The 23446-nt window shown below is 43.0% G+C and overlaps 1 protein-coding gene across 1 annotated transcript; it reads left to right on the top strand.

Moving 5' to 3' along the window:
* Positions 1-359: 359 nt before the first annotated feature.
* LOC127780203 (uncharacterized) lies at positions 360-22495 on the top strand. Its single transcript, XM_052307143.1, has 9 exons — positions 360-719; positions 864-1076; positions 1318-1587; positions 1674-1835; positions 2093-2517; positions 2595-2765; positions 2846-3128; positions 14737-14888; positions 20176-22495. Exons 1-9 carry the CDS (start codon positions 360-362, stop codon positions 22235-22237), a joined length of 4098 nt encoding a protein of 1365 aa, XP_052163103.1. The 3' UTR covers positions 22238-22495.
* Positions 22496-23446: the final 951 nt, after the last annotated feature.

Here is a 23446-nt window from a genome sequence, read left to right as displayed (position 1 = left end):
AGTTTGCTGATGATAACGTTAGGGATCCTGGATAGGAAGGGTTTTGGTTGCCTGTGTGTTCTATCTGCGTCCGCCTCGTCAGCAGATATGTTGCATCCATGTTCCTTAGGGCCAAAGCAGACGGGATCTCGACCTCGACATCCATATCCCACTTGACATTGATTGCAAGTTCGAGTGGGATACTAATGTCGAGGTCGAGTTCCCAGGTGCTCTGGCCCTATTGAGCATGGATGCTATGGTTCTGTCGACGAGGCGAACGCAGGTAGGAGATAGAGGTATATCAAACCATCAGAGAATGTGTGTAGATGCAATTTTGTGTTTAAAAAGTATTTTCTCCCCGTACAACAGTGACATAGGACATGTCGCAGCAAGGTGAACCGATGTCGACGACCACTACTGGGACTACTTCGAGCCGGAATTTTAGGACCCAGAATAAGATTCCTAAGGAAGTCTACACCATAACAAAGGTGGACAATGTTGGATATCCGACGGCTCCGATGAAAGCTGTTAAAAAGTTCCCTACGATATGCGGAGTCCTAGGGAGGAGGAACTTCACTATTCTCAAGGACCACATCGATCTGGTCCCTCATGAAGAAAAAGAAGAGGCCTGGAGGCAGTTCAAGGAAAGGTTCCGATACCCTACAGAGGCCGAGGCAGAACTCAAGCGGCAGGCTATCCACAAGATGGGGAATTGTTGGAAAAATTTCAAGACAACGCTGGTCACAGAGTACGTCCTCAACCCCGCCTAGCCAGAACCATTTGGGAAATACCCATTCATCACCCGACCCGTGTGGGATGAGTTCCATATCGCCAAATCAACGAAAGAGTCTCGGGCAAAAAGCCAGGCCTACCATGATCTGCAGGCAAGGAACCTTCACCCGCACCGGCTTGGCACCGGAGGCTACGCGGGGAAACAGGCAGAATGGGACAAGGAGGATGAAGCTACAGCGGAATCTAACACCCCGCAAGTGCTTGCTGATATCCCGGTCCAGCGGGCAAGGGCAAGGGTGAAGAAGAATAGTGACGGAACTCTTTCGTTCCCAAATCCCGAAGATCAAGCGGTGTACCAGAAAATCGTAAGTTGAACACATAGAATAAGTTTCATTATGTTGTATCGTATTCTTCGTCTAACGCGTCCTAACTGTACCCCAGGTCAAACTGAATGCTGAGAGACAGGCCTCCCAAGTGGTCTGCTCACAAAAACGCGAGGATGACATCCTCAAGAAAGCGTTGGGAAACGAAGAACACCATGGATGAACAAGGGGCATTGGCTCCAATGTTCCATGGAAGTTTGGGTTTCCCCAATATGCGTGGCAGTACAAGAAGCACAAGCTTTCCAAGGCGCAAAAAGCTGCACGCATTAAGGCCCAACTTCAGGAGGAGCTTAAAGAAGAGCTTAGAGAAGAGCTCACTGCCGAGTTGTTAGGTATGGAGGCTCAGATGGAGGCACGCATCAGGGATAGGTCGACCGATGCCACTCCTGATCCCATAGTACAAGTGAGCCCCACGCAGAGGCGTAGCAGCTGCGCATCAACTAAGGCTCCGGCAGAACAGCCTGAAGGCCCCGCCGCGATGGACCACATAACGGTAAAAACAACTTAATAACGCATATATTGTATTAGCACCACAATACATTGCAACATATACTAAGGACACTAATGAATCTATCGCAGGAACCCACATCGTGTACCCTAGTCGTTAGGGTGACACCAGGATTTGCAATTCCTGTTGCAGAGGGTCAAGCTTTCAAGCCTACACCAGAGACCCGAGTGCATGGGGCGCATCTGCTAGCCGGCAATGCCAAAGTTCAGGTGGACTTAGTGAAGCCCAATTGGGTTGGTTACACTATCCCACACCCACCTAATGACGAGATTCTGACCCTTGGAGCTGCACGTGGGACCTTTATTCAATGGCCCAAGCACAGCATTGAGATCAATATAACTCCAAGGCCAGCGCCAAGTTCTCGTCCGCCGCCGACGCGTCCCCATCAAACTGTTGTATCTCTCCCTCCTGCCGTTGAAAAAAGAGATGAAGATCTCCAATTACAGTATGATACTGATTTTGGGGACGACGGTATGGAGGTTGACAGCAGGCCACACCTCCCCCTCCTGCCAAAAGGAGCAAGAGGATGAAATCTTCTCCACCCAAGCTTGATATACGCAGAAAAGCTGCTGGAACAGGGAGAGGAAAAATAAAGGTGCTATTAGCCCCAAAGAAGCTTGATCTTGGCAAGGCGCCAGTAGCTCCTCCAAAGCCTCCAGCCGAATTCACATTGGGCATGCCATTGGTCGGAGACGATGCCTTATTCAAGATGGGCCCTGGATGCAAGGAGTTGCACGGGTACTACATGGAGAAATCCAACGCAAGGAGGAAGAATAGAGAGACCTCCATGTTGGGCCAACACGATGGTCAGCCGTTCCTCGGGCCTACTGCCTTCATCGCCGTAGACTTCAAAGATCTATGGGACCTCTACAGGGTGCGAGCGATCGACTCCAACCTCCTTAAGTGCTACTCCTTGTAAGTATTTCTTGGTACGCGATATGGTAGTGACTGTCCACAAATTAAGCTTACCCTGACTCTTGTCTTGCTCGTAGGTTAACCTGGAAGCATGTCCATTGTAAAGCACCCCATGTTGCCTTACTCGATCCAGCTGTCGTCAACGAGACAACGCTGAAAAACGATCAAGCAAACATGGTGGGCTATATCAAGGACTGCTTATTTGCCCGTCAAGACAAGGACTTCATTATGTGTGCCTACAATCAACAGTAAGCGTGTATCGTACTTATACTCAAATACTAGACGCGTACAACTGTAGTATGTAACTGGCAATTTAATAATTTTGCAGGCGACATTGGATTCTTCTAGTAATAACGCCGAAGTGGAGCCGGGCACACTACCTTAACTCCAATATCAAGCTAGAAATATACGATTGGTCGGCCATCGAATCTGCCTTGAACGAGGCATGGGACCAATACGTGGCAAGAGGCGGGAGGCATAAGGATGGGCATCCCAAACTTGGTCACAAGAAAGAATTCCCAATACGTCAACAAGTTGGCGACCAGTGCGGGTTCCATGTCTGCCATAACATGAGGAGCTTTGCAGAAAAGGTGACATTGCTCGACCCTAAGGTGTGTAATTCAATTGTTTATACACACATAGGACGATAAATTTACAAGTATGTACACTAACTTGGCGCCGAACATGCAGGAATTTATTTCAAGGATTCCGGAAATCAACTTCGAAATCATCAGAGAGGAGATAGCACAATTCATACTAGATGATATTGTGTCACCGAAAGGGATGTTTAGAGTGAAGTCCTAGTTAGCTCATCTCGGAATGGCAGAACATTTGCAATGCATATGCGACAAACATTTGATTTTTGTAAATATTCTTTGTAATACATTTATATTCTTCAGAGTAACTTAGTTTTGCAGGTTTTGATGCATGTCGGCGGTTTTGGAGAGAAAAAAGGATGTGAATGACATATATATGTGAATGGGTTGTGGATGTGAATGTATATGTGTTTGATTTTGTGAATTGGCTATGCTGTGATGGAATATAAATGTGAATTGGCTGATGTGATGTTGGGAATGGGTCTATATGAATTGGCTGTGATGGTATATGTGAATTGATGCTGGGAATGGGGTTGCTGGGAATGGGACTATGTATATATATGCTTCTGTCATTTTTGCAGCGGGCATGGCTAGCAAAGGCCTGAGGCTAGCCAAAAAGACAAATTTTATTTTTTTTGTTCTAAACTCATCCCTGACGGGCATTTAGCTAATGCCCGAAAGAGATAACTCATCCGTGACGGGCTATAGAGTCAAGCTCGTTAGAGATTAGTCATCCATGACGGGCTTTTAGAATACACCGGATAGAGATAAGTCATCCGAACCGGGACTAGTTTGACTCAACAAGTGGGGTCAAACCTATCGGTGACGGGCTCTGGCTAAATGCCCGATGGAGATGACTACTCATCCGTGACGGGCTCCTAACTACGGTGGTTTGACTGGTCATACTGATCTGTGACGGGCTTGGTTGTCGGCCCGATTGAGATAGCATCCATCCGTGACAGGCTTTAGCCCGATTGAAATACTTTCTCACATCAGTGACCTTTGCCCACTGATGGGGGCCTTACCCGATAGTGATGAGGCTTTCAGCCCGTTAGAGATAAGCGATCCCGTTCTAGTGCTAGTTGTCTACCCCAGGTAGATAACAGTCTCATCATTCATGAAGGGGGAGAGTAGGGGACCAAAGTCCAACCTTAACATGTCGTTCAACCTCAATATATGAATTGGATTAAGGGTGATCCCAGGGCTCTGTTCTTCATAATGGGACAAGCCACTTGCCCTGCCCAAACTGCTTTCCAGCGTGGATAACGAGCTAGCTAGCAGCTAGGTTCGTTTGAAGTTATGCTATCAGGATGCTCGAATCTGAATTCAAAACATGCAAAACTTCATCTCTTATCTTCTATGGACCAAAAGTGATGTGGTAATATAGGAGTAGACTGATTTTGGTTTGGTCCCCAATCAATTTCCTTGATCTTCTATGTATTTCTTGTGTTCGGTCTCTTTCCCTTCACCCAAGCAAGTATCTCTGCAAATGTGAGAACACACAACTCTTGGTGTAGTAACATTGTTCAAATAGATAAAACACAAATCTTACAAAAAAGAATGCTTATTTGATTAATGCATATATAAGGTAGCCATAGATATATCCAAGCTAGTGTTGTCCTCACACAAGGGAAGACATGACATCTTCTCACTAGCAGAGGATATAGAGAGATTTTATATTTCTTTTAACTAGAGAGGCTGCCCCCTCCCATTTCTATCGGAGAAACTGATGCGATTACAACAAGCTTTATAGAATACAAAGAAAAAAGATTTGAAAGTCGCAAAGATCTGGAGAAATAAAATTCCATCCCATTTCAACTCCAAGTTCCACCAAGCAATCAAGCTAGAGCACTAAATCCATCCAACAAATCTTAGGAAAGTTCTGGTACTAAGGCCTGTCATAGAGAGCTAATTAAGCTTAGCAGCTCATCATTTTTTTAAGTAAGATTTTCAAACTGTTGAACGATATATTTCATGAGAAAACTTTTTATATAAATGATGCATTAAAAAATAAATAAATAATCAATTAATCATATGCTAATTGGGTTTCTCATTTTGCGTATAGCTAATCAGCCAAAACCTATGGGCTGAAAAGAACTCTCCCTAAAAAAACACTGAAGAGTAAGAAATGACTTTTGAAACCATTACTAGCTATTAGAGCTTCTTACGAAAAGAGAAAACCGACATCGTCAGTCCCTCGCAATGGTGAGAGAGAGGAGGAAAAAAAATAAGGTAACCTATTATATGTTATATATGTTAGATCTAATATAGATTTATTGCACGTAGTTAATTAGTTCTATTATTAGACTGGCTTTTTGCACACGCGTTTCATGCCAATAGCTTTTCACCATGCTTGTCTACGGAGTTATGTATCGTATATTGCATGTCTATACAATGTAATTACAAAAGTTGATTATAAATGATGTGATAATTTTTATAGCTAACTATTGGCTATTCTATTGACCTTGCTCTTAACTGTTATGATATCTGGAGCATTGACCGGTGTGTTGACCACCGTTGATAGGTAGGGCTTGATGACTTGTGGGATCAAGAAGTTTGACTCAATGTATAATACATACTCTCTCATTATTTTTATTTTAATGTATGACGCCATTGACTTTTTATCAACGTTTGACCATTCGTCTTATTCAAAAAATTTATATTATTATCGTTTATTTTATCGTGACCTGATATATCATCAAATGTTTTTCAAGCATGACATAAATATTTTTTATTTGAATAAAATAAATGGTCAATCGTTAATTAAGAAGGCAACGGCGTCGACGGAGGGATATTATACTTATATTGCTGTGTTCATCTGTTCATGACTAGGGATGGATTCGGCAACTCCGGTGCATGGAGCCATGGACTTCGTACGTGCATGCTCGATCGGGAAGATATAAAGAGATATAGTTCATTAATTGGACGTGCACGATCCCGTCAAAGAACGAGTGCTGACAATCTGCATAACCTGTAGGGAACTGTAGGATGAACTCGATCGATCAGTTTCTATCGTTCACAAAATCTAATTCATTTATTTATCAGTCCAAATCATGAGTTGACAATATACTACTTCCTCCGTCTCTAAATATTTAACGTTGTTAATTTTTTTAAACATGTTTGATCGTTCGTCTTATTCAAAAATTTTAATTAATTATTAATTTTTTCCTATCATTTGATTCATTTGTTAAATATACTTTTATGTATATGTATATATATAGTTCTACATATTTCATAAATTTTTTTTAAATAAGACGTACGATCAAACATTTGCTAAAAAAAATCAACGGGACGAAGGGAGTATTGGTTAGTCCAAACTCTACCTTTCACTTGATTACGCTATACTGATGCACGTCAAGTCTGACTCCGTATACAGTTTGTTTCTGAAACAAAACAAAGGTAAATAAAGCTTGCTTAGGCATATACTCCCTCCATTTCTAAATATATTTCTAAATATTTAACACGGTTGACTTTTTAGCACATATTTAATTATTCGTCTTATTAAAAACTTTTGTGAAATATGTAAAACTATATGTATACATATAAGTATATTTAATAATGAATCAAATGATAGGAAAAGAATTAATAATTACTTAAATTTTTTAAATAAGGCAAACGGTCAGACATATTTAGAAAAGTCAACGGCGTCAAATATTTAGAAACGGAGGAAGTAGTATATACACGTGACGGCACTCTCCGTTAGCGTGTTTCGGAAACTGGTGAATGGCATATTTCGTGTAATTTTTTTCTAGAGTAAATTGCGTCACTAGTACACGAACTTGTCAGGTGGGTGCAATCTAGTGCACAAACTTGTTATATGCTTGTTTTGGTGCATGAACTTGTCTGGTGCGTGCAGAGAAAGGCGAAAAAAACACTAATCTTATTGATTTAGGGGCCGATTAGGATACTACGTAAACATATATCCGAGAAGGTTTGTATTAGACATACACCCTCTTCAGTAAAAATAGAATGGATATAGTGATGGTAGTAAAAGAAAAAAAGCCCGAGCAATGATATAAGGGTTAAAAATATATGAAATTCATTATTTTCATGATGAAGGATAAAGTAGAGACCAAATTTATAAAAAATAGGAAAAATTACGAATTACACACCTGAACTATCGCGATCGACCGAATTACCCCCCTAGACCTAAATACCAGACATCGCTCACCCTAAACTTTCAATACCGGACAAATTACCCCCCTCGACCCAATGAGAGCGGTTTTGTCATCCAGACAGCATTTTCTCTTTTTTTAATGGTGGGGCCCACCTGTCATATAACTCTCTCATCTCCCATCTCCCCTCTTCCTCTCAATCTCTCTCCCTCTCTCTCGACGCGCATAGCAGCGCGTGGCAGCGGTCGGGAGGGGGCGCGGGAAGACGGCACGTGGGCGCAGGAGGCGGGCTTGGCGCCGAGGGAGAGGGCGGCGTTGGCGGTGTCCTTGGCGTGGTCGACGGCAGAGGGTGGCGGCGCTGATGGAGGGAGGAGCAACACAGTGTCGCCGCTGCCGAGTGCCCGCTTGTGCGCACGCGACGCTGCTAGGCCTGGAGCGCGGCGGCGTGGTCTGGCCATGGACGACGATGACGAGTAGGACGGTGACGCCCGGTTGCGGTGGGAGGAGAGGAAGGAGGTGTCGCCGTCCCACCCGCGGCGGCCGTGGCGTTTGTCGATGAGGAGGACCAAGAGGTCGGAGAGACATTGCTGCCCTACTCGCCAGCACCCGCCTCCGCCGCCGGCTACCCACTCTGCCTCCGCCACCAGCCGCTCACTCCGCCTCCGCCATCGGTTCCCCCGGCCCCGGCGAGCTCTGCCTCCGCTTTAGCCGCTCGCCACCGCCGGCTGCCCACTCCGCCTCCAACGCCGGCTGCCCACTCCGCCTCCGCCGTCGCTTGCCCTGGTGAGCTGCCGATGAGCCACGGCGCGCGTGCACGTGGAGCGGGGCGCTACATGGAGCGGCGGCGGGCGCGCCCGCGTGTCTAGGTAGATCAAGCCAGCGGCAGACGAGGGTGGGAGAGGGAATCGGCTGGCGGCAGGGAGGTGGCAATCATGGTGACGGCGGATCAAGTGGCACCGGCGACGGGAGTCGGCGGATTGAGGTCACGACGGACCGGACGGATGCTATCGCGCGTCTCCCTTCCATCCTTCTCCTGAGGTCCATCATCAAGCCTCCTCCTCGCCGTCCCCCTCCGCCGTCGCCGCCGTAGCGGTCCACCCCGACCTCCTCGCCTCGCGGCCGCGCAGCCGTCCACCCCGACCTCCTCGCCTCGTGCCCGCTGCCGTCGTCCACCGTCCGCCCCCTGACCCCGCGCACCGCTGTCCGCCGCCCGCACGCACAAGAGAGAGATTACGTGAGAGAGAAACTAGGAAGAGATGAGGTGGAGGCATGACAAGTGGACCCCACCATTTTTCTAAAAAAATGCTGACTGGATTGCCGCGCGTACGCCACGTAGGATAAAACCGCTCTAGATTAGGTCGAGGGAGGTAATTCGTCCGGTATTGAAAGTTCAGGGTGAGCAATGTCCGGTTTTGTGGTTCAGGGGAGTAATTCGGTCGACCACGATAGTTCGAGGGTGTAATTCGTACTTTTTCCTTATAAATATTGTATGTCTTATGCATACTCACTATACGTCACATCCTAATTAAGATCAGCTTTATAAAATTAACATTGACAAGCTATTTTGGTCTCATTTGCATAAACTAGACAAGTTCGTGCACCGAAACAAGCATTTTACAGGTTTATATACTAACTTGCACCCACCTAATAAGTTTGTGTACCACCAATGCAATTTACTCTTTTTTTCTATATAGAAGCTTCTTAAAAAAATAAACAAATCTAATTTCTAATTACATAGTAATTAATACTCGATTAATTATGTGCTAACGGTTTGTCTAGTTCCGCATGTCGTCTCAACACCCCATCCGAACTCACAAGCATCAGTTGCGAGTGGCTTAATCCTTGAAAGCAATTGAATTCATGGATAAGTCAATTAACTGCAATTAGCTTTTCGGAAGATTTCGGTTGCTCTAGCCGTAACCGTAAGTGTGATTTAGGTTTATACCCGGTGTGGACTGAGATTTTTAGGGGGAGAAAAGTCAAGTGATTAACAAAGTATAGTCTTCCCCTCCATACATGAATTAGTTTATTTGGTCCCTTCATTAAATTTCTAACGTACCCCGGTTGCCCCATGGTAATTAGTTGTAACCATGAAAATTTCTAATAGCATGTCAAACAGGAAAAAGTCGTGCTAGTTAGGCGAGTTCAGATTCGAGTAGGTACGTAATTCCTCCGTTTCGTGTAAGTCATTCTAACATTTTTCACATTCATATTTATATATCTAGATTCATTAGCATCAATATAAATACTTACATGCTAGAATGACTTACATTGTGAAACGGAGGGAGTACTGAACAGTCACTTATCCTCTCTTGCGACGACTTCGATCCATAACTCCATAGCCGATTCTCCTTAGCATATCATATTGCAGCAAAGATTACATATACGGCGTATACCTCCGGTTTGGATGTAGACCGGTTTGGATGTAGAGATCAGATTTTAATAATAAAAATATTGCAGCAAGGCTGCATTCAGTTGGTGTCCCAAGTGTGAGAAGAAGAAAAACCTGCCGAGATTCAGTTGGCTATGGGTGTTTCAAAAAATGTTGGTTATGGCTAGCTTGGCAAATGGCAAGGTCTTTGCTGCTGCCTCCTCCAGTTATAAATACCAACACACCAACATGCCTCTTCAATTTCTACACAGAGTGAGAGAGAACAGCTATCGAGTACAATACTACGAAGGAGATGAGTTGAATGGGCAGGAAGCTGTTCCTGTACAACGTCACCGTTGGGCTGTACGTCATGGACTGGTGGGAGCGCTACCTTTTCAGTATCCTTAATTAACAAACCCCCCCCCCCTCTCTCTCTCTCTCTTAATCCAATTAATCATTTTCTTTATCCATGTGTTGTTTCTTGTCAAATTCCATTCAAAAATTCATTTTAGTAACTTATTCATCCCGAGGATTTAAACGTGACTCTTAAGCCACTTCTCTCCTCCCCCATGATTTTTTTCTAACAGCAGCTCCAACCGGATATATCTAATCTTATTAATTAGGGAACTTATAGGCTCTCAACTAATCAAATCTGAAATTCAATCCTATTAAGATTTGAATTTAAAATGAGAACTTAGTCTTTCAAATAACCAAATCTGAAATTCATTTCTTTAGAGATTTAAACTTAGGATCTTATAGTACTATTTAGGTCACTGCAACCAGTAAAGTCAATGGTATAAAGGGAAGAAAACAAGCAATCCGAACGTCGTGCATAGAGCAGAAACGAGAGAGTTCCCTAGAGTAGATAATGTGGACTTTGTTGATGGCACGTAATGATTTTCTCTGTTTCAATTTTACTTGATATGGATCAATTTAACGGTGGTTCAAAGATGCAAAACGCCAACTGAGCCAGCTGGGGATCCCTTTTATCATAACACATGCAACTAATTTAATTTCTTATTTAAAGTGGAAAACACTCACTTGTGTTGTCCTTCGCTCAAAATATGGTCATTATGAATTGTGTGCTTTCTTTTTCTTTTTACATGAAAAAACTGTAAGCTGGTAATTTAGCTATAATTAAAACCTGGTTGACCTTTAACTACTGGCAATAGACAGTATAGTTCTGACTCTCCTGTCGTTCATCTTCTACGGCGCTACACGATCTATGTGGCTGGCACTTGTCAAGTAAAATTTCATTCTCCTTAACCCTTATACACTGTTAATTACTATTAGTAACAAGCAAATTTATTTTCTTTGGCTTGAGCAAGCGATATATGCTGACGAAATTAAACTCCTTTCCACTTTCAATCTCGAAACTTCTCCAGCCATCTCAAGAGCGGGTCCTGGCAGCGGAAACTATTCCATGGTGGCAAAATCCTAAGCTATAATATACTGTGTAAACTACAAATATAAAGAACAAGGATATACTCCCTCTGTCTTTAAATATTTAACGCCATTAACTTTTGTAAACATATTTAACCGTTCGTCTTATTAAAAACTTTTGTGAAATATGTAAAACTATATGTATACATTAAAGTATATTTAACAATGAATCAAATGATAGAAAAAAGATTAATAATTACTTAAATTTTTTAATAAGACAAATGATCAAACATGTTTAAAAAAGTCAACGGCATCAAATATTTAGAAACGGAGGGATATAAGAAATGTACTGTATGGTAATCGACCGATCAGTTGTTTATATACTTGTTTTGCATTTTGACTAGTTTCAAAATGCTGTCATTTGTACTAGTGCTACTCCCTGTTGTGCAATCCGGATATATAGTGTGAAAGTGGATGAGATTCAATAGGAAGAGCACCATGGATTTATGTCTATTCTCTATCTAATAAATTGCTACTCCTAAGTGTGTACACACATGCGTTTACTATGACAAATTTTATAACCCTATGTGAGGCCGGTGTGACCGAAGTGGAAAATCTGTATCTCGTTGATCAGGGTCACGATTTGGCCGAAGTGGAAAATCTTTACTACTTTGCGCCATAGTTACATTTAGGCAAGATATGCTACATGAAACTTTACATTTTTGGCATTTACTTCAGGGCACTTTATCTCTCCATTTAGAAGGTCGATCAAGTGTTAAATTGTCTTTTACAAAGTTTTATCCTTGGAAAAGAATACATTAATATAATGGCCGGAGTGTCTTTTGTCCAATAACCTTAAAATTAGATTGTCTTATGGAAGCCTAAAATCAAATGGCACAAATTTAAAGCCTTTTGGGGAATATTTTTCCTTACATTTGTTTTAGATCACAGTACAAACACATGCGCTTACAACACGCACTCAACTCTATAAACACACACATGCATATGCACCCTACCCTTATGGGTACTTTCAAAAAACTGGGTCGGCATATCTTGAGATTGATAAAATCATCACGGGTGTCTCGCTGCCAATAAGTACGTCGCCTACCACTGAACACCTACACCGAAAGAATAAATAACGATAAATGCGAGCACCCATGTCAAGTCTAGGACTTAAATCTAGGCAGGCAGTTTCCACCGCAAGAAACCTAACTACTTGAGCTACACTCACACTGCCGTTACATTGTATTTATAATAGGTATGCAAGATCATGCCATCATATCCTTCATATTCTAGGCTTATTTGAAAGTTACTGTGATATTTGTCTCTGCTTACGTTTGAAAGAAACTAATAAAAATGGATTAAGACTAACCTTTCTCTCGAAGTCTCTCTCTCGGTGCTTCCCCTGAAGGGCTCTCTCCAGCGCTACTTCTCGCCTTGCCGGATCCCCTCTCCTCTCCATCTCCGGTGGCCGTTGGTCGCCGGGAAAGGGGGGGGGGAGGGTTCCGGTGGCATGTCGAGCTTGTCTCGTAGTCGGGTAAATCCTGTTGTGGGTCTTGCTTTTTTCCTTTTCTTCTGCAGATCGAAGCAGATGGTGGCGTCTACCTCCTTCGTCCCGAAGTTCTTTGGCCATGAATGGACCTACTGAAGCTTGCTTTGGCATATGTTCTCTGGCTGCTGGCGACCACCAGTGAGCTCTAGACGCCCTACTACTTTTCTGCGTATACAGCTCGAAGTTCAATAGTTTCTCTTGCAAAGAGGTTGTGTTGGTTGTTCAACTTTCTCGCAGCAACCACTCCACAAGAGCGGCATTCTTTTTCTTCAGAGTCGCTGTCGGATCTGCAAAGGGCAGCTTTGATTTGTTGGTTTGGCCATGGTAGCTTCAACCTCCATAGCGGAGGCCCCGACTGGGATCGCTCCTCGGCTCTATCTTTTGAAGCTTGCCATACTATCATCTTCACCATCATCGTTGACACAAACAGGATCGCCGGTCGTGTGAAACAAGCAGACGAAGGAGCTTATTGTTGGCAACTTTTTTTTTTGACAAGAAGACAATAATCATGATCGGACACCTAAACACCTTGCGGTGATATGGAATCGCTAAAAATCGTGTTGGCAACTTTTTTGGCAAGAAGATAATCACGATCGAATACCTAAATGCCTTGCGGTGATATGAAGTCGCCAACCACCCCAATCTAGCAAAAAGCTAGATCAAGATGGGTTTTGATATATTAAACAGGCTAGCGGGGCCGATTTAGATAGAACGATGGATAACTACCTGTCTCGTAGGCAAACGGAAGACTGGATAAACCTACAAAGGATCTCGCACTCTCGCAACGAACGCGAACGATTTACGGCAGAAATCGACAAATATGGATGAACTAAACTAGAAATAGATTGAAAATATTGAAAAAGCGATTCAATAGGCTTGTATGTAGATTGTGTGTTGTATGTTACAATTGAACCGGCCTTGTCCCTTATAGGGATTGGTCTTGCCTCCTACAGGCCCTCCTCCACGTCCAATTCGGGGTAGAAACCAAAGGAAACCGAAACATAACCTCCCGAGTAAGAAATCCTGAGACCCGATGAAAACAGACTCGGGCCCTCAGGCCGCGGTCTGATCGGCCACATGCCGCCGGTCAGACCGGCCCCGTGGAAGAAACCAGAGACTTTCCCAAATGTTGGCAATTTTCCTTATTTTGAGTCTAGGTGCCAAATTTGGGTGTAAACACCTATTGCTTATTTTTCGTTCTTTTTAAGTCCTTTCATCCAAAATTTCCAATGTATGCTCAATTTGGCCGTTTATGCTCATGTGTAGGGATGAAAGCGGAGCGGATAGTTTCCGTCTGCTCCAGATAAAAACGAATACAGATACCTTTCGGCTCAGATAATTCTCGGATAGTTCGGATATGGATACAAATACGGATATTTTCTCTCGGATACAGATACGAATATGGTATCAGGGTTTTCAGCGGATACGGATAATAATTCGGATATCCGGTGAACAGTGCTATTCGGATATCCGCAGAAGCCATAAGACATACCCTATTTCTTTATAACTCTATGACCTTCAATATACCTTTCTATATTTTTAATAGTAGTTCACCTCTTAACATTGGTCCACACTATTAATATCATTTAAAATTTTAAAAATATTTATAAATTATACTACATTTTATATAAAATGAGTTAATTATATATGTTGATATTTGTTTCTATTAGAAGTTGAGTTGGTTTTCGTGTTATGAGAAAAAATTGTTTCCGTATTCGTGTCCGATCATATTCGACTCTTATTCGTAATCGAGATAGTTTGTATTTATTTCCATATTCGAGCTATCCATATTCATTTCCGTATCCGGCAAAAAATATGAAAATGAATATGGTATGAGCATTATCCATTCGTATCCGCTCCGTTTTCATCCATACTCATGTACCATGTATCTAAACTTTATATTAAATGAATACATGAGTCTTAAAAAAGATTAAGGGTGTGTTTAGTTCCACGCAAAAATTAGAAGTTTGACTAAAATTGGAAGTTTGAAGAAAAAAGTTGGAAGTTTATGTGTGTTGGAAAGTTTTGATGTGATATAGAAAAGTTGAAAGTTTAAAGAAAAAGTTGAGAGCTAAACCCGGCCTAAGACTTTGCTTTTTAAAACTTCTCATCGACTTACTGGCAATACGTTAGTCAAGGAAATAGGAATAACCCAGCGGCCAAGCGACCTGACATTCCAACCTTTAATGAAAACCACATCAGCTGCTGAATGCTGGTAACCCCCTTCTCCTTGATCCCTTGCTCTCTACGAGAGGTCTCTGCTCCGAAGACGTGAGATTGATGAGGCTGTTCAGAGAGCTTGCAGAAGATGGCGTCCTTGGAAGCTACCAACCGCCTCCTACAGCTGAGAACAGGTAACTAATCCACACAAACCGAAGCAATTAATCTATTAATCCTGTTGTTCAAGTGGTAGTTTATTGTGAAGAAGATGGGTTAATTTAATTTGGAGTTACTGCCAGCTTTGCCAAATTTTTAAGTTGCCCATGGTTGTCATCTTTCATTTGAAAACATTTGTCGGTTAGATGTTGTGAACAGGTTTTCGCGCAATGTAGAAGGGTGGTTGGACGTCGGTTCATAGTTTCTGAACTCTGAAGTCCAAAACTTTTACAGCTAGGGTTACAGGGATTTCTAGCTGAACAGAAACAATTTCAAACTCTGGCTGGGAATCAGGTGCTTTAACACAGTGAGAAAGAAAGATCCCGAAGCATTTAAACTCAAAAGTTCGAAAATTTTAGCTCAGGCCTTTCAAATCTGACACAAATTTTCAAAATTTGAGTTTTGGATAAAATTTGGAGATGAAAGGGGCAGGGAGAAATGAATAAGAGTCATGAATTCGAGGAGGGGAAAGCGTCAAAGCGAAGACCGACCAAAGTCAAGCTGTCAGCCCGTCGTCCTCCTGCTGGTTGATCAAATAAACTTGAGTAATCAATTAGCTGACAACATGATTTAGTGAAAATTTCACCTTCTTTCCTCAAAACAAAAAAGAACAATTTTCAACTTCATTCTAAAATGCTTTCTTCCAAAGTACACGTATGTTTCCTTAATTCCTTTCATATGCATAGTAAACTGGTAATCAGGTATCATTCGTTTGAAAAAAAAACACCAAGGAATTGCTTTAAAACATCAAAAATATAATTCACGCAAAATATTTTGTGAGCAAAAACTAAATTCCGAGAAAGTGCTAGCAATATTGGCCGCAACACAAACTATATGGTCAAAACCGAATCAACTTATTTGAAGTTGATGCCTTGAGATTCCTTCGAGATCAACGTCTAGGTCCTTTTGAAGTTGATGCTGTTAGAAAGCTTGAAACTGAATCCGAAACGTGTATAACTTCATATCTTGTCTTCTTGGAGTAGACTTGTGGAAGGTATTGCTTTTGTCCCTAATCAACTTATCTGATCATCCATGTATTCCTTGCATTCAGTCTCTTTCCCTTTACCCAAGCCAGTACCTTTGCAAATGATAACACACAAAATTCGTAGTGCAATAACGTGTATTCAAATATATAACATGTAAATATCACATATAAGACATACACTTTTGCATGATGGATACATAAGATAGACATGGTCATATCCGAGCTAGTGATGTCCTCGTCAAATAGCCTCAACATAAACTTCAAGAAATAGAAAAGGAAGAGAGAAATTGATTGGTGGCAAGTGTACTGCGGCTAGTATTCTCATCACCATCTTTGCTATTGATAGTGCTCTTGTTGGTTTGTGCTTGCTTGCTGCTATTGTTACAATTTCATATTCTCAGAGAATTTATTGTGTTGAATATGAAGGACCATCAACTGAGTAGGTTGTCTCTCGAATCATCAATGGCCACCTCATAACAATAAACATCAACCATACCATTGCAACTGATTTTGTGAATGCAATGGAAGCAGTCTCCAATCACAGCATGATTTTTCTGAAGAAAAATAATTAAATTTCGAGATCCAGATAGTAATTCTCACGTCCACTGCGTCTCCCGCACGCAGGCGGCTTAGGGGAAAACCCTAGCTGCTGCCGCCACCGCCCCCTCCCCCCTCTACTCCACCTCGCTGCTGCCGGAGCTCACCATCGGAAAGCCTTGCAGCGAGCCAGGATGGCGGTGGTGGGGCCAAACCCTAGCAAAGCCTGCCTTTGGCACGGGAAAGACAATGTAGCAGTGTGCGAGCAGAGAAGGCGGCACCATGGCGCGAGCAAAGATGGCGTGGTGTGCAGCGGGAAGAAAGGGTGGCATTGTGGCGCGTGTGCGGCGAGAGGCATTGGATCTGGCGCTACCGTGACAGGATATGGGGTTCCCGACATGGGCCCTAGTGGAGGCGTGGTGTGGGGCGGTGGCGCGGCGAGGGGCGTCGCCATGACCAGACCAGGCAGACCTGGTGTCCGCATGGAGGGATCCAGCGTGGAGCGCGGGTGGGCGACACGCGCTACGTCGGGAAGGCCTACGGGGCTGGCGATGGCAGGGCAGGGAGGCTAGCATGGGCATAGCAAGAGGCCGACGTGTCCGGTGCCAGCAGGCGACCGGTGCGAGTGAAGAGACTAGTGGTCGTGGTGGCGACGACAGGAGTTGGCTGCCGGTGGGGCGCCACTGTGGCGGAGATATGACTTGGCAGAGGTTTGACTGGGTGATGGAGCTTGGGGTGGCGACGATAGATATGGGAAAGGGTGCTGCAAATGAAAACCTAGCTTGGGATCTCCATCGGCAGCGGCGATGCCTTCTGCCACTGTGACCCCCCTTTGTAGGGGCGCAGGATTTTGAGCCACTGGGGTCATGGCTTTTATTTGTAACAATGTAGTATTTGAAACTCTAATTATTCTCGTAGCTAGATATCTTTAGCTCAAAACTCTATTAGAGATAGAGCTATGAGTAAGTTGGATTGTTTCACTTTGCAAAAAATAAATGTTTAAAGTCTAAATTCTATAAGAATTTATGAGGTTTTTAAGATCCAAAAATTTGAAAGGTAAGACTATATAAAACCGGGCATAACAACCATGTGTTTTCTGAGACATGTATGTTCCAAAAGTTGTTTATTACTCCCTCAGTCTCAAAATACAACTATCTACGTCTCTTTTTTCAAGAGATTAATGCTAGGGTATCAAATAGTTATGATTGGTTGAAAAAAGAAAGTAGGTGAACAAATTAAATTGGGGAATATTATGATTGGTTGAGATGAGATGATATATAGGAATTTAGCTGTATTTTAAGATAAAATTGAATTTAGACGTAACATATTTTGAGATGGAGTGAGTAGCATAAAACACACAGGTAACATCTAGTAGTTGATTAGCAAAACTATAGGCCTAATGCATTGATATACATGGCACATAGCTAAAATAAATAGTTAATTAATATATCAAATACGTTTAATTGCAGCATTAATAGTGGATTGAAAGTAGCATAACACAGCTAACAAATTGTGCTTCCAAAGAAAGAAGCGGTATTGTTTCAGTTTTCATGAGCTCCAGCGTGGGCTAGCCGGGGTCATGGGGTCATTAGCTGCAAAATACAGAACAATACACTTGATCAATTGAATGCCATCGGGGTCATCTGACCCCAATGATATAACTGAAGCTTCGCCCCTGGCCCCTTTAGGACATTGTTGAGCGGCCACCATGCCACCCTTGGTAGGACTCTCCAAGTGAAAACCTAATCCATTGGGTGGGCGCAGATGGTGTATCTGCCATCATGTCCTCTCCTTAGAGGTGTTGCTTAGGAGATTTTTCGTTTCTCACCTTGATTGTCTTTACTCAGTTTAATCGTCGGCTTCCTCTTGGTTATTGTCATCAGGTTGGAGTGAGGGACGAGTGGATCTCCTAGTCTCTCGCCCTCTCACTCTCCTCAACCTCTCTACATGAGGATATCTGGGAGTTCGTAGACTTTCTTATGTGCGGAGTCTGTGTTTGGCGGGACATTTGGAACCCCACTATTGGTCTAGTGGCAATGGGCCACAAATAGCAACGATTGGTTTGGTGCTATTACTCTCTCCAGGGTTGCGCGAGGAGTTGCCATCTTGTGATGGACTGGTAGTGGTGTGTTTGTTTTTGTTTTTACTTGTTATAATTTTTCAGGGTTGTAATCTTGTAATTTTTTCCTACTATATCAATACGAAACTTTGCACTTTCTTATATGGGTTGCTTTAAAAAACATTTTCCTAAAGAGAAGTTTGATGATGAACTGGAGCTTTATACATATTGTAGCCAAGAGTCCATATAAACAAAGTGGCAATGAACAGCAATTGATTTTGTTACTACATTTCAGTCAATTGCTAGCAAGGTTAGATTGGTCATTTCGGGCACCATGTCCACGCTGGCATGCACATGTGGCGCTCCACAGTAAAAAAGTGACAAAAAAAACACAAAAACTTCTCCTTTTAAAGACAAATTCTTAAATTTAAAACTAAAAAAGGTATTTAACTAACTGAAAAACGTAAAAGTGACAAATAGTTAAATTCTCCGTCGATCAAGTTCACCCCTCGCCGCCACTGCCGCCGCCGCCGCCGCCGGCGGGTACGGGGGCCGATGACAAGCGCGCCTAGGCTATCTTCTTCCACCATGGGGATCTCCTCCTACCTCCTACTCCTTATCCTCCACTACGTCGCATCACACCCTGCGATGGATCCATCCTCAATCGGTGAGCCCTGCTCCCTTTCTCCCCCAAATTCATCCCCCGCTTGGGTAAAATTACCACCTGATGATCGGTGGTTGCTGGATTTCATACTCCCACACCCTAATTTGTTGATTTAGCCACATTCGTAGAGGAAACGATTGGCATTCTAAGTTTTCTGCAGGGGGATTACTCTCTCGTGTACTCTGAAACATCATGCATCAGTACCGAGCAGTTTGACTGGCTAAGTACATCTGTACATGGCAAGGATTACATTCCATAATCAAGGATTTTAATTGAAAATTAATATCCTGATTAAATAGGAGGGCGTCCGCTGAGTTTATTTATTAAACCAGATAGTAAATGGAACGCAAAATGAGCACTGCTACATGGCTGATATTTGTGTCCTGTTTTTTTTTCTTTTTCAATATATGAACTTGTCTTTTCTTAAAAGCAAAACTAGAGGCTTCCACTTATTAACACTTTATAGTCAAACGAGATAGTGTTTTTGGCTTTCTTCATTCTGTATAGTGCTATAAGGCTACTATGCTTATAAAAAAAAGCATATGCTTGTGTATTTATCTATGTTCTTTAATCTTTATATTCATGCAATGGATAATTTATTTAAAAATACTTCTTTATTGTAACTAGTGTGCAATATATTTTGGGATTCGACTTAAGATAGTATATAAAGATAGGGAAAGAATTTGCTACGAGACATAAATTTAAGTGTTAGGTTTGGTTTGGTTGGAAAACATTTCTAAATATGGTGACTTGATTCAATATGTTGAACATGATTAAAATAAAATTTTCCTATGTTCTGGAATAGAATGCCTTACTTATGTAAAAAAATTCACCCTTGTCTTTCTTGTGGAACATACTCCCCCCATCCCTAAGAGATTCTAACTATGAATCGTCCATATTCATAACCAGAATCCCTTACATATAGGACGGAGGAAGTATCAAATCGGACACAACATATATCCAATCATTCTCACTCTCATTTTTCTTTCAATCCTTTAAATTACCGGTACACTACATCAGCTCACTATCACGGGCCCAACAATTCATCAACAAGTGGGAGCTGCAGTGCATGCTGCTGGCGAGCTTCTCCTTGCAAATCTTCCTCTTGTTCTCCTCTGGCTTCCGCAAGCGCCACAGCTCCTGTGTGCTCAGTGTGCTGTTGTGGCTTGCCTACCTCTCAGCTGACCCTGTCGCGGTTTATGTCCTCGGCCGCCTCTCACTACGTGCCAGTGGCTCCTCTGACCCACGGAACCAGCAGCAGCTAGTCCTCTTCTGGGCACCCTTCCTTCTGCTCCACCTCGGTGGGCAAGAGACCATGACGGCCTTCTCCATGGAGGACAACATGCTCTGGAAGCGCCACCTGCTGAGCCTCACCACCCAGATGGTGACGGCTATCTACGTTGTCAGCAAACAACTGCAAGGAAACAGCCGGCTTGTGGCTCCCATGGTGCTTGTGTTTGTCTTCGGGACAGCTAAGTACGCCGAGAGAATTTGGGTGCTCAGGAGAGCTGGCTCTGTGGCACCTGGAACAAGTAGCTCTACTGCAAATCTTGTTTCTCGTGCCTCCAGCAACGCCGTCTGGGACACACAGGGGTATTATAGTCAGCTGTGCTATGTTATTGAAAGGAAGCTGGAGAGAAATTTCGAGTTCATCCTGGCTGTAGCAAATGAGGGCTTCAGACTAAGCCTTAGCTTTTTCATGGATATGACACCTTCAATTTCTCTGCTTCCGCAGGATATCAGTGAGATAAAAAATAGTGTGGAGGTTTTTAAATCTTCAGAGGATATTGTCCACATGGCATACAAGCTGGCCGAGATCAATCTCTCCCTGATTTATGACTACTTGTACACCAAGTTTGGGACGCGCCATTTCCACATCGTCCCAGTTTGTAATATCTTCCACTTGATCATCAAAATTGCTCTAATCTCTGTGGCGCTCGCGTTGTTCATGAGGGCCAGAGCTGGACAAAAGGCACATGATGTAGTTGATGTTATCATATCTTACATACTGCTTGTTGGTGCCATTGTTCTGGAGATATGCTCGGTCTTCATGTCATTCATCTCATCATGCTGGGCATACAAGACGATCATCACTCTTCCCCTAACATGCCCACTGTGCCAAAAGTTCCCTGGTGTAATTGCAGCATTGCTCAGCTTGGTCAGGCATCTCCACCCTGACAGCCGAGGAGAGTGGTCAGGAAAGCTGGCTCAGAACAACATGATTGAGGGATGCATCCGGGAGAAACAGGCAGGCGCTGGCTTGCTACGACGGGCAAGGCGCTACATCGGCATCGATGACAACAAGGCCATCAAGCGTATTGGTGTCTCTCCTGAGGTCAAGAAGCTGGTCCTTGACAAACTGTTGGAGATAGCATCCACTTCGCGCGTTCTGGAATGGGACCTTGGTGTCGGCAGGTTTCGTGGCCAATGGGCTCAGTGGGTGGTTGATGCGAAGGAAGACCATCTCTGTAGCGCAGCTCAGCAAGTGCTTCAGGTTAGTAACATCCAAGGCCTGGAATTTGTGTCGAGCGTCCTTCTTTGGCACATCATCACAGATATATGTTTGCTTGTCGATGAGGATGAAGACGGCGGTGCTGAGCTGAGAGGCCCTACCAGAAACCTGTCGGAGTACACCATGTACCTAATTGCAGATTGCGGCGTCATGGCTGGCAGCGAAGGACATTTCGTGCTCAGGAAGGGCTGCCATGAGGTGTTAAGCTGGCTGCGGGAGAAGGGTGAATCTGGAGGTGACCGGAGGAAGGTGATTGAGGATATTCGCAATGAGGACAGCTCCTTCTTCGCTGATAACTATTACCCTGTGCTCGATCGAGCTCGCCGGGTATCGTCGGACTTGCTTGTGCTTGAAGAACCCGGCGATCGATGGGAGCTCATTGCTGCGGTGTGGATGGAGATGCTTTGCCACATTTCATACAACTGCGGGGCTGGGTTCCACGCCAAGCAGCTGACGACAGGTGGGGAGTTCGTCACGCATGTCAAGATGCTCCTGTTTATGCTCGGGGTGCCTTTTCTGAGGGATGTGAAGGAACCGTTGTTCTACAGGGCTGGGAACCTCTATTCATAAGGTGCTGGAAACTTTTCAGTTTTCCTTTCTTCAGCTTGATCCAACAAGCTTCGTTTGTTTGGTTTGTGGTGTTAAGTTTTCGGTTATGTGTTGGCAGCTACAGTACTTCTAGGCTGTTTTCTTGCAATGAACTATGAAATACTTCTTCCTGTATCATAATTTTTGGGGATCAATTAAATTGTATTTGTACATAGGGAGTATGAGGCTGTGAGCTGAAACACCTTGTAACCAACCTATTTGTTTGTCTTTATCTGTAAATTAAAGTTTTGATTTGCTGGGTGCATTAAGAGCATAATGTTCCATAGACTTATGGCATTTTCTCCTCTCTTTTTTTTCAATTTTTTCATAGAAATATGTTTCGATAAAATTACTACAACATATTTATTGGATTATATTGTGTGGGCATTACTTTCAATGTTATGAATAGATGGTAATCTATATTCGAAATGGCTAATATCTATGTAAATAGTCTAAATAGATCAATTGGTGAGACAGGCATATATATTTCTTTGAGGGCTATGTGGAAAAGGGAGGGGGGTTATTATTCTGATCTTAATCGGAGAAGAAGCAAATCGACAAACAAAGTACAGTGGCACTGTGGCAGCAGTCGCGTTGTTGGTTCACTTGGTTGTTCATGTCCCCGAAATATTTTTAGTGCAGCATGCAGATTGCGGGTTCAGTTTTCGAAAAAAACGACGTTAAACTATATTGCAGCAGCAGCTAGCAGAATAATAACACAAGGCCGGCTTGCGTTTGAAAATTTTCTTGTAAATAAAATCAAATCATTCGAGCTTGTTTGAAATACACACAAATTCCGCGTACTATCAGTTTAGGCCCTGTTTCTTTTAGCTTGGAATTATTATAATCTAGATTATTGAGTCAGATGTTATAATATGTGGTAGAATAAGCGGTTAGTTGTTTTTTTCCTATATTATTAGATCCTAGATTATTGGGTTTGCAAGTCTAAAGAGGAGGTGGGGTGGCATGGTGGGTAATTTTTCACCCAATAATCTAGAAAAAGCTCACCTAAATGAGCTTATTAGATTATAATAAGCTGTGCTCCAGATTATAATAAGCTACTTCAATAAGTTATTTGTTTTTTTCAACTTACTTCTAATAATCTGGATTATAATAATCTCAAGGTGAAAGAAACAGAGCCTTAGGCTTGCTCTCTGCAACTGAGCAGTTGAGCTTGGCGTAGTGCTTGAC

This window comes from Oryza glaberrima, chromosome 7, assembly GCF_000147395.1.
Source record: "Oryza glaberrima chromosome 7, OglaRS2, whole genome shotgun sequence".
Lineage (NCBI taxonomy): Eukaryota > Viridiplantae > Streptophyta > Magnoliopsida > Poales > Poaceae > Oryza > Oryza glaberrima.
This window is presented reverse-complemented; position numbering and strand designations above follow the sequence as displayed.